General features: G+C 46.3%; 3 protein-coding genes across 6 annotated transcripts in view; 2 read left to right on the top strand and 1 right to left on the bottom strand.

Moving 5' to 3' along the window:
* The window catches only part of LOC120959326 (hexamerin-1.1-like), an 11,896-nt gene extending 11,039 nt beyond the window's left edge, over window positions 1–857 (top strand). For both annotated transcript variants that reach the window (XM_049609294.1, XM_040382623.2), the window contains exon 3: window positions 1–857. This exon is cut by the window's left edge and continues 1,077 nt beyond it. In XM_049609294.1, coding sequence (XP_049465251.1) covers window positions 1–768 — 768 coding nt within the window. In that variant the 3' untranslated portion in view covers window positions 769–857.
* Window positions 858–1,509: 652 nt separating this feature from the next.
* On the bottom strand, window positions 1,510–5,380 carry LOC120957493 (probable ATP-dependent RNA helicase DDX46). The gene is made up of 4 exons (XM_040379718.2): window positions 5,177–5,380; window positions 4,744–5,097; window positions 2,038–4,654; window positions 1,510–1,963 (listed from the first exon to the last, which is right to left on the bottom strand). The coding sequence occupies exons 1-4, from the start codon at window positions 5,197–5,199 to the stop codon at window positions 1,721–1,723; spliced, it is 3,237 nt and encodes a 1,078-aa protein (XP_040235652.1). The 5' UTR covers window positions 5,200–5,380; the 3' UTR covers window positions 1,510–1,720.
* Window positions 5,381–5,482: 102 nt separating this feature from the next.
* LOC120955048 (A-kinase anchor protein 9) overlaps window positions 5,483–11,168 on the top strand; it is a 39,186-nt gene continuing 33,500 nt past the window's right edge. For all 3 annotated transcript variants that reach the window (XM_040375521.2, XM_040375520.2, XM_040375518.2), the window contains exon 1: window positions 5,483–5,807. In XM_040375521.2, the coding sequence (XP_040231455.2) occupies window positions 5,724–5,807 (84 nt within the window). In that variant the 5' untranslated portion in view covers window positions 5,483–5,723. The remainder of the gene's footprint in view (window positions 5,808–11,168) is intronic.

The raw sequence follows: 11,168 nt of genomic DNA, 5'->3' as shown, positions 1-11,168 counted from the left end.
CCGTACACCTACGAGGAGCTGTACTTCAAGGGTGTTGAGATCAAGAGCGTCGTGTTCGACAAGCTGTTGACCTACTTCGAGTACTACGATTCCGATGTTAGCAACGTCATCCCGTTGAAGGCGTCGGGTGAGAAGTTCTTCGACTTCTCCGTCTTTGCCCGTCAGAAGCGCATCAACCACAAGCCATTCTCCTACACCATGGATGTGTACTCCGAGTTCGCCGGCAAGGGTGTGGTCCGTGTGTACATGGGCCCCAAGTTCTACGACTTCAAGCAGCTGCAGTACCTGAAGAAATACTTCGTCGAGGTTGACCAGTATCTGTACGACTTTGTCACGGGCAAGAACACGATCGTGCGTAACTCGCGCGACTTCTACTACAGTGTCCGCGATCGCACCACCTACACCGAGCTGTACAAGAAGATCATGACCGCCTACAACGGTGGCGAGAAGTTCGTGCTGGACAACTCCGAGGCCCACTGTGGCTTCCCCGATCGTCTGCTGTTGCCGAAGGGTCTACCGAGCGGCTACGAGATGACGTTCTACTTCATCGTGACCCCGTACTACGCCCCGAAGGTGCAGCAGTTCTCGACCTACGACTACACGTACTCGTGTGGTGTTGGCTCTGGCTCGAAGTACATCGACGATCTGCCGTTCGGATATCCGTTCGACCGTGACATCGACTTCAGCTACTTCTACACCAAGAACATGTACTTCAAGGATGTTCTGATCTTCCATAGCGACGAATTCAAGGCAAATCTTTCCTACTAAAACGTTATGAAACTTTTTCATAGAAAAGCTATTGTCCGACAATCTACAATTCAAACACTTCTGTAATAAAATGAAAACATAACATTAAACTGTTTGGTTTGAATTATTTTTCTACTTTAGCTCAACAAACAAGATTGATCTGTTTTGGTTTGGTTTGGTTTTGGATATGTGTGAACTGTTACTGCCGTGTGAATCGAATTATCGAATTTGATTGAATCCGGCATTAAGATAGTTAACAAGTCAACAATAGAACTATCGTGCGGTTTATAAATAAGAAAGGTAAAACCCTTCTTCTCCATATAAACAACTGTATGCCCGGATAAAGTAAACCATTAAAACGAGTTTCCAATTTATACCATGATCGAGCGAGACTTTTACGATCTGTTGTTAGGCACTGTTTGAATACGTTCAGGATATCCTGAATTACGGAACTAAAATTAATGACTGCGGTACTCATTCTCGATCAGCCCAACCGGTGTTGTGCCAATTTTGTGCTCAATAAAGTGGGCCGCGGTCATGATTTCTAGTTCAAGTTTGTCTAGATCGCCCCACTTCCAACCTTTAATTACATTTCCCTTATATTGATCTTCTGAAACAAAATAAATAAAAAAATGAGTGAAATTAAATTGGTAAAAGGAAAATGGTTATTGTAAATATAAGCATTAAATGATGATGAATATTAAATGTAAATCAGCATTATTGGGTTGAAAATACGGCTGCCGTGATAATGGAAGAAATAAATACATAAAAAAAATTAAATGTATTATTCAAAAGTAGTTGTGATACATCACCTAAGCCTTAGCAGAATTGCTGTTTACATCTTTCTTCTTCTATTGCTAGGAGTGTAATTACTTTATTTTGAAAGCAATAAGTTGCTCTATTTTCGTGGCATGTACGTTCTCGTGCTACCAGTCGCTCGGCTACCAGGATGCAACGTTTGACTTTGATGCGCTTACACCACCTTGTATCGTGCCTTATTAATAACGTGGTGAGAGGACGCTTGCAGTTTCAGCAACTCTTCCTTTATCAGGCGCGTAATTTCACGCTTCGCCTTCGTCACAGCTAGCTCATTGCAGCTTTCGATAGCCAGGTACAGCTTACGCTCGCCGTCCGGAGGGTTTTTACCTGGTGGCACGTACGTACCGCGCACGGTAAGACCCGCCTCGGAGTATTCAGATATTTGCGCTAACGCTTCCTGCAATGGAAAAATATGGAGAAAAGGTCGCTAATAATGTCCTGTGCATTAGATCGAATTGTAAGCATACGAACCTTAGATGTAACCTTCCAGCGAGCCTGCTGCGGGAAATCGTTGATCTCCAGCTCTTCCTCATACTTGCGGAACACTTGCTCATTCGTTTCCACCACCGGTTCCTCTTCGTCCTTCGGTTGATAGTTGAGCTTGTTGTTCAGCTTGGCTGCCAACTGCTCCGCGACCGTTTTGGCGGCAATCAACTGCTGCGTGTTGGCACCCTTCAGTATTGCTTCGGCGGCCTGCTGTGTCGCACCCTTTGAATCCGTGCCCAGCGTCTTCTGCAGATTAATCTTCGATGCCAACCGCTTGGCCAATTCGAGCTTGTCCGAGTGCGTCACACTCGGTACCGGGGGAGCCGGTGCCGGCGGTGGATTATTTTGCTGCTCGTGTTTATTACTAGCAGGTGGCTCAACCTCCTTCACAATGCGCTTCGTTGCGAACATGTTTTCGATCTGCTGATCAATGTCCTGCTCGAGATCTTCCTCGTCGTCCGAGTCCTGCAATCCTAGGGCAGCCTTTTGCATCTTCTTACGTTCGTTTACAGCGGCCGCTTCCTGGGCATCGAATTTGAACCCTTTGCCACTGAAGCCTCCGCCGGTGTGGACCTTCTTGCCCTCTGCCTCCTGTGCTGCTTTGTACGTGTCCCAGAGGTTGCGCAAATCCTCCGGCACCGTGCCACCGGACAGCTCGAGCGCACGGATAATGTCACCGGAGTAGCGTCCCTGCTCGGGCGTGAGGAATGTCCACGCGAATCCTTTTGCCCCTGCACGTCCCGTCCGCCCACAGCGATGAACATAGTCTTCGTAGTGATTCGGACAGTCATAGTTAACGACCAGGATGAGCTGCTTCACATCTAACCCGCGAGCGGCAACTGAGGTAGCGATCAACAGCTTTACACGGCCCTGCTTAAAATCTACCATAGTCGAGTCTCGATCGAACTGATCTATACCGCCGTGCAAGCTCATGCACGGATAGGACGCTTTCATCAGATCCTTCAGCAGGCTGTCGGCATTTTCCTGCTTATCGACAAACACGATGATACTACCCTGCTCCTGGTAAATTCCGAGCAGTTCGAGCAGTTTGAAAAACTTGGCCTCATCATCCAGCACAACTACGTGCTGCTCCACATCCTTACAGACGACCGATCGGCCACCGACCTGTACCTCGATCGGCTTTTTCAGGATCCTTCGTGCAAGCGCCTCCATCTGGCGGGGGAACGTAGCACTAAACATCACCGTCTGTCGATCGGGACGCACGTTATCAATGATGCGCATCACCTGCGGTTCAAAGCCCATGTCGAACATACGGTCGGCCTCGTCCAGCACAACGTACGTAACCCGGCGCAGGTTCGTAACGCGGCCCGAATTAGCCGCCAGCATGTCAATCATACGGCCCGGCGTACAGACGATAATCTCTGCGCCCCGCTTCAGCTCTGCTATCTGCTCCGATATACCCGTTCCACCGTATACGCAAGCCGTCCGGAGGTTCAACGATTTCGAAAACTTCTTAATATCCTTCCCGATCTGCATGCACAGCTCCCGCGTTGGCGTCATTATGATAGCGATCGGTCCATCCCCGTCCTCTAGCGGCGGCTGATCGAGAAGGTGCCGGAACATGGGCAAAATGAAGGCAAGCGTTTTTCCGCTGCCAGTTTTCGCTATGCCGATCAGATCCCGACCGGACATGATGGCCGGTATGGCCTGGCACTGGATCGGTGTGGGCTTCTCGAACCCGAGCTTACGCAGCACCTCGAACTCCTTCCTCGACACGCCGCAGTGGGCCCATGTTTTGATCGGTTTCGGGCACCCCTTGCCCTTGACCGCAATGCCCTCCAGCTCCTTCTTGTACGCGTCGATCTCCGTCTGTGTCATGCGCGCAATCTCCGGCACTTCCACGTAGAACGACTTCCGGAAGGGCATATAGTTGATGCCGGAATGGTCTATTTTCGCCAGTTCCTTCTTCTGCTTGTTGGCCAGATTCGCCGCCGTGTCTTTAATGTCCTCCTGCTCCTCCTCCGAAGAGTACTCCAGCCCGTCCTGGTTCTGCTCGATCAGTTCGCCCTTTTTCGTTTCCTGCTTCTGCTTGGCCACGCCGGTGATGATCGTAACGCCACTGCTCGACGCTTTACCGTCCGTTTTGGGCAGCGGGTTGGACAGTTTGTTCACCTTGCGCACCTCCTCATTGACCTCCTTCATGAACGCATCCAGCGGATCGATCTCTTCCTCCTCCTCGGCCGCTCCGTCCGCCTTATCCTTTGCGTCCTCCGTTTCGTCGTCTTCCTCGTCGTCCTCGAGGCTCCACTTTTTCGCACCGGACACCGAGACTGGCACGATCGTGGGCAGCGGTTTCTTAATTTCCTGCTCCTTCTTGTTGCGTTCCGCCCGCCACCGTTCGATCCGCTCCCGGCGCTTCGTCATCTCCTGCTCCAGGCGACGCTGCTCCTCTTCCTTGTCCATCGGTGCCACCGGCACCTCGTACACCTCTTCCTTGGGCCGCTCCCGGAATACCTTTTTCTCTTCGGCTAACTTTTCTACCACCACTACCGTCGGTGGGAGCAGAGGCGGGGGTGCCATCATCCCCGGGGGCATCTGGTCAAACTTGGACTGTTTTCCGCTGCTGCTGACGCTTTGGGCACTAATTTGGGGGAAAGAGACGCACATAATGTTGTGATAAAATGGTAAAATACTAAAATAGTTGCCTTTGGCCCTACTGGTTCAACTTACTACTTGGTCGCCTGCTCCCGTAGCTTCTCCCTCTCCTTCTCCCGTTCCCGCTTGCGGGCAGCTTCCTTCTCACGTTCCTTTTCCAGCTCGCGGTCTCGTTCCTTCTCCCGCTCCCACAGTTCCCGCTCACGCTCCCGATGCTCTTCCCGGTGGCGTTCTCGGCGAGCGGCGCTACTACTGCTGCTGCTGCTGCTGCCACCGCTGCCGGAAATACTTCCCATGCCGGATGCATTCGCGCTGCCATTGTTCGCGGACGAACGAGAGGCGCCGGATTTGCTCCGATCGTGGCTTCTCGAGCGCTTCTTCTTGCGCTCCGGAGAGTTCGACTTGCTTCGCGACCGACGCCGATCCTTGCTGCAAACGAAAAACACGTACCCCCGCAAGGGTAATCAATATTCGAACCGGCTTCCAAGCGTGAAAAGCTTCAACTTACCCATTTTCTCCTGTACGAGTCATCCGGTCGATGTGTTACGAAAGCGCGATCACCGTCGTAGTGTTAGTAGTAGTAGTAGTAGTAGCAGTGGTTGATAAGTTGGGGAATCTAAACAAAACAATAGAAAATAGAGTTTTTCACCTGATAAAGCGCGATGCTTCCGCCTAGCTCGCGTCTGTTGTTATGGTGTTGTGGCTCGCTAGGAAAAATTTCCCCTCAGCTGTCAAACAGCCAAGTGACAGCCTTCGTTAAACGGCATTTTCGTCAAACGCTTCGTTAAGTGCGTGCGTTTGACAGCGAGCATAAAATAAACACAACCCCGCACCAGGACCAGTTCCAAAACGATGCTCGGACGGCTGTGTGTGTGGCTCGGCTTGTTGTTTGAAATTGTAAAATCTAAATTTTAACATACGGATACAGCGTTTTGTTTTACGCGTTCGGAAGTACGGCGTCTTTGTGTGTGTGTTGTGCGTGCGTGAAAATCATGTGCTGTGCGGTGGTACAGTGAGTCGTGTTGTGTCGTGTGAAAAGTGTGTACCTGCGTAAAATGAATCGATTGAAGCTGAAACCACTGAAGCTTCCTCGGGAAGCGAACCAAACGACCAGCGGCGGACAGCAGCAGTCGGAAGAGGTAAAGCCGGAGTACGAAACCCACCGTCCGATCGTAACGTGGGAAGCGGGCCGTGGGTGCAGAATCCATCCAACCATCGAGGGAAGTGGCCGATGAATACATTATGCGTTGGTCATGCAATTGCTCACTCTCGCAGCGAACCCGTCAAAGGTGTACGGAACCGAATGATTGCAACGGATGGGTACGGGCGCGCCCCGTGCTCGACCGGATTGCAGCGAATGTAGAACACACGGGTTCTATTTTAAGCGTATTTCGGAATAGTGTTGCGTTTCTGCGCTAGAGGTAGTACCTTTAGGCCGTCCCCGGGGGGCCGTCCCTGTCGCTCGTGACGCGTGTTTGGCGATGAATTTTGCATGGGACACAGCCGTGTGCTGTACGTGTATGTGTGTGTGTGTGTGTGTCGGGTTTGTGCTACTTGTGCCGTTGTCGTTGCACTCTGGGTTTCCTAGGAAACGAAACATCAACAGCGAAACTTGCCGTCCCCGGAGGGGCAATCCAGAGCAACGGCGGTGTCCGGCACTGGCTCTTCGGTACTAAAGCACGATCGATAGAAAGTAGTTGCGGTTCAGTGGACACCTTTTTCTGACCGGTCTGTGAATGGGCCAGAAATCGCAGAAATGAAGTCAACCAGGGCTCCCGCTACCGTACGGGAGGAAGACTGTCCATGCACTAATGGTTCGCATCGCGATCTTTGCGATAACATCAAAAGCTATCCCGCCGCAGAAAAAAGACGGTGCCTCCGTGTGAAAGCAAACTATCGGTACACGGTGAATCTTTCCGCACCTGCACCGTCGGATGCGATTTATGCCACAATTAACCAGCACACGGTGTGGAAATAGTTGGAATTGGTAACACATCGCACCGACCGGGAAGGGGAAGATTCCGCTCAACTCGTTGATGGATGATCGCTACTTGTCGCCGACTCATATGAACCGTTCTCCCACTGTCGAATTGACCGAAGTGGCGCAATGGTGACCCTGCCATGTCTTCCACCCAAACGCCACCACGCCAAGAATGCTGTCCGATGGATGTTGCGTTTAATTGTTTTCATTGCTTCCGTTCGACACATCAGAAGACCAAATGTCCGGGTGTTGATTTCGTTCGTGCGGGGTTTCGTTGGTGGGAAGAGGAGGAAGGACGGTGTACACCAAACAGCAAACATGTGACAAATACAAACAACAACAAAGCTAGCAAAAGCCAGACCATTTCGTTCCATCCGGCACGGAGCGCGTAGTAATGGGCCGCGAGTCGTATCGACCGACACGATATAGATCTCGTTCGGATTACACTAATTATGTACGAGGTGTCAAGCATTCGTCCACTAGGTATGCCACAGATACCCGAAGGGTATAAAAAGACTGTGTGGCTATGTGTGTTTGTTGCCTTTTCCTTGGACGAAGCAAATTCCCCAAGCGCCACAGCTTCGGTGTAATATTTCTTTCCTAACGCACCCGCGCGTACTGCGCGTTTTCCATGCTGTGAGTCTGCGGTTGCAACCAGCTCGCCCTTTTTTTGGCCGTTTGTTGGAAGAGGACGGTGGTGCACGGTCATGTTGTTTGACTCGATTCACCTAACGTTACCGAAACGGGCACAGCGTCCCTTCGAGCGGTAGAATGTTACAACGTTCGTTCTACCGGAACCAAAACGCACCCATTCATCCATCCATCCATCCGACCAGTGCTCCAGTCGGTATTGCCTCATCCGCCGGGCAACTGCGGTTAGTTCTCCCGCACACTGAATGGAACGATGAAACGAGGCGTTCGGTTTCTCCCCCAGAACCTTCAAGTGGATGCTGTTTTACAAGTAAATAAACAACGTTGCATTAGTTTCTTTTTGACTACGCAAGCAAACACCAGTCTTGAAGGAGAGTAGGAGGATGAAGGGTAACGTTCGGAGTGACGGTAGCAAAACACCCCAAATATGCTGGTGGAGGAGGACGCTCCGGAAAATTTACTTTAATTTTCCAAAAAGAAAAAAATCCATGCGATGCTCGCTGCGGTTAATGAGGTATTGGTATGTTTATGGCAAGGCGGAGCAAAACGGACATGATTTCTGTAAGATATTTGATATCATGAACTTCAAATATCATATCATGAATTTGGTAGGTCGTACGATTTCCCGACTATGACAGGACTGAGACAAGAGTGCCATAGGGCCATGTATGTCACTAAGCATTTTTAAATTAACTTTAGTAAAATGAGAATGAGTGTACAGATTGGTTCTTTTCAAGGACTTGGACTACTGTATCGAATTTAATATTAAATGGTCGATTTTTATTTTTTGTTGTATTTTGCATTCTGGAATCCAGCTTTAATTTAAAAAAAAAATGTGTTCTTTCCATGATAAAGAACGCATAATCTGATTTTGTCAAACTGATATTTGTAATCACAAGCAGATATGCTTACGGTGGTGTACTTGTCCCAAATTCTGCTGTTAACTTCGAAACCTGACCAAGAGTATCTGCTTTTAAAGAGGAAACATAATCATACAGTAGACGAGCAAGGTAGGAGTGAACGGGGCAAAATGAGCATGCGGGGTAAAATCGGCACACTTTATTTAAACATTATTTCACGGCAAGGATAAATTCCAATTCCGAAACATTGTATTCTTTAGAGTGTATTCTAAACACCATGAAAATTTTATGACCTATAATTAAAAGAAAACAATAAAGAAAAATACAAATTAAGATTTAGTAGCATATTGATATAATTTTTACTACATCGAAAATAAGCTCTAAACAATGTCAAAGGGATGCGTGGAAGTTTTAAATGGTATATTTTTAAAGATATAATATACAATTTGTCTGAAGACATCAAGGCAATTGAGTGTTTAGTTTTATTAATGTTACAAAAAATATAATAATGTTTCATGTGGGGCAAAATGGGCAGTTATGCTTGATAGAAAATGAGCATATGCTTGCGACATATGGCGCCTAGTGAGGCTATGGTGTTATATTTGTCCACACAATAATGCTAAAAAGTTCATTTTCAAAAGATTCGATTTCTTCGATTGAAACGTGTAAAAAGTGCGTTAAATTTAATAATATATTTTAGAAAAAATTGAATGGCTTTCCTGGACAGCAAAACAAAAGATAGGAAGAGAACACAATTCACATTGTACATTAACAAACACAGCTACATACATTGTAAATTATCAAACACAGCTGTTACGTGTTTGAAAAACTCATTTTAAAATTCATTTTAAGTTATCGGTTGAAGTTGTGTATGCTTTTTTGTATAGTTTAGTCGAATATCGTAATTAATACCGTAAGTCGACTGAAATAATGTATTTTTTATTAAAATTGATGGGTTTAACATTAATTAAAATAGTAAAATTTTATATTGCTTTAGAAGTATTCGTAAATAAATGTTTGTCCTGTTTCTTTTGACCCCAAAATTTATATTTATATTTTTCATTTAATTTTACAATTGCTAAATAATCACAATTTGCTCCACAAACTGTTGAAATGAAACCGTATGACTGTTGATAAAATATTCCAGATAGTCAAGTAAATCAACGTTAAGCAAATCACATATTTTTTAATGAAAGTTCAATAAGTTTGATGTGTTTTTAAAATATTTTTCTTAATGTTTCTTAACCGCATTACTTTATATTGGGAGTGATAAAATAAAAATCCTCAGCATGTCCATGTTGCCCCGTGTTCTCATGCATTTCAGATTGAAAAAATGAGTAAAATATTGTTCGTATGTATCACTGCAGTAACGCATTCATACTTTAGTGTAGGATGTGTCGATCTTGTGTCTGACCTGCAGAGCATGTGTGGCGGCTATCTGGATGTCTTTTAAATCGTCACAGATGTTTAACACAATCGGTGCATTTGAACACGATTTTTTCACGGTAACAAGTTGGACCATAGTGGCATCAAGTCAGTGTTGTGAGAAATGGACACATTGAATGGCTCTTTTTTAAATTTGGATCATAGTTGAGGGTCATTTAAAAAAAAAAGACGACACACAATTTATACAATTTTTCATAATAATACAATACATTTTAAAAGGTATTACTTTTAAATACATTTTAAATACATTTTAACTAAGCAAAAAATCCCAATTAAAACTTACAAATAAAAATTGATTGATTGAATCATTTTTGAGGTAAAGTTGATAAAATCCTTCTCAAGTATTAAGAGCATCTTCCTTAGCTTAAATAAATTTATATGACGCATGGTGACAAAATAATTACACTGGAAACCTTACACCGGCACACACATACGCGTTCGCCGCCTCTTTTCATGCGATCATACGGCGTGTGAACTAAAAATACATAAGAATCCTCAAACCCAGGCATCTGATCGTCAAGGGGGATAATGTTCCATAGAGGTAGGTTGCAAGTGGATATCGTTACCATTCGGAAAGGGAAGCTGGTGTGTGCGTGTGTGTGTGCCAATGTCGCACTCTAAGCCCACACTCCTCCCTTTCGTGTTCCTTTCCGCCCGAAAAGCGATAGCGACGATCGAAGCGGTTCGTTGGAATTTGAAATGGAAGATTAATAGCCCGGTTGATTTTATGTTACGGCGGTGGCGGCAGTTTTTATGCGCTAGACGAGTCGGATAAGGGTAGGGTGGAATTTGAGGTAGGGGAAGTTTAACTTCCGAGTGGCAGATGATGTCTCAAGTGAGATTGGATTTATGAAGTGGCGATAAAAATAAATGATCCAATCATTTTCGGTAGAAGTAGATCATTTTCATTCATCGATCTGTGCTGATCGTAAAGTGGTGGCCAGAATAAAAACGAAACCAATGCAACACGGGATCGGTAACTGATCATTCTTTTGGCGTTTTATATGTATACCTTGTCTGCTTTGTAATGTTTTATGTTTGCTTTTTTCAGTATTTCCAGATGTTCATTTCCTGAAGAAATTAAGAGGAATGACGTTATTTTTTTTTCTTTCGCTGTGCGTCTGGAAGTGGCACGCTCTAGTGTTTGTCATAGGCATTTGAACAATCAAATTCCAACAAACAAACACACCAACCTACTACTGCCCCCTTGGTGGTGTGGCCCGAACAAACAGCCACAAACATCGATTCGATACCGAAAATTTCGTTCGTTTGCGCGCTCGTTCGGTTTAGATTTGCCATCGAAGCACATGGAGACCGATGAAGCCGCGGATCGTGACTGCACACTCAGTACGTTCGTGTGTTTTGTGTCGAAAGGGTCGAAGACGATGTGTCACAGCAGTGTCGTCGTACGGCGAACATAAACCAGTCAGTGGCCGGTGATACGTTTACAGTAGAAGCTATTGTAGGACATCTCTGTTCCGAGGAGCGATTTATCTGCATTAAGTACGAAATCTCTAGCTTTAGGCAGTTCTCTTTTGCTTTAGGCCATGCATCGGAAGTAA

This window comes from Anopheles coluzzii, chromosome 3, assembly GCF_943734685.1.
Source record: "Anopheles coluzzii chromosome 3, AcolN3, whole genome shotgun sequence".
Classification (NCBI taxonomy): domain Eukaryota; kingdom Metazoa; phylum Arthropoda; class Insecta; order Diptera; family Culicidae; genus Anopheles; species Anopheles coluzzii.
The sequence above is the reverse complement of the archived record's forward strand: the minus strand, read 5'-3'. Positions and strand labels throughout refer to the sequence as shown.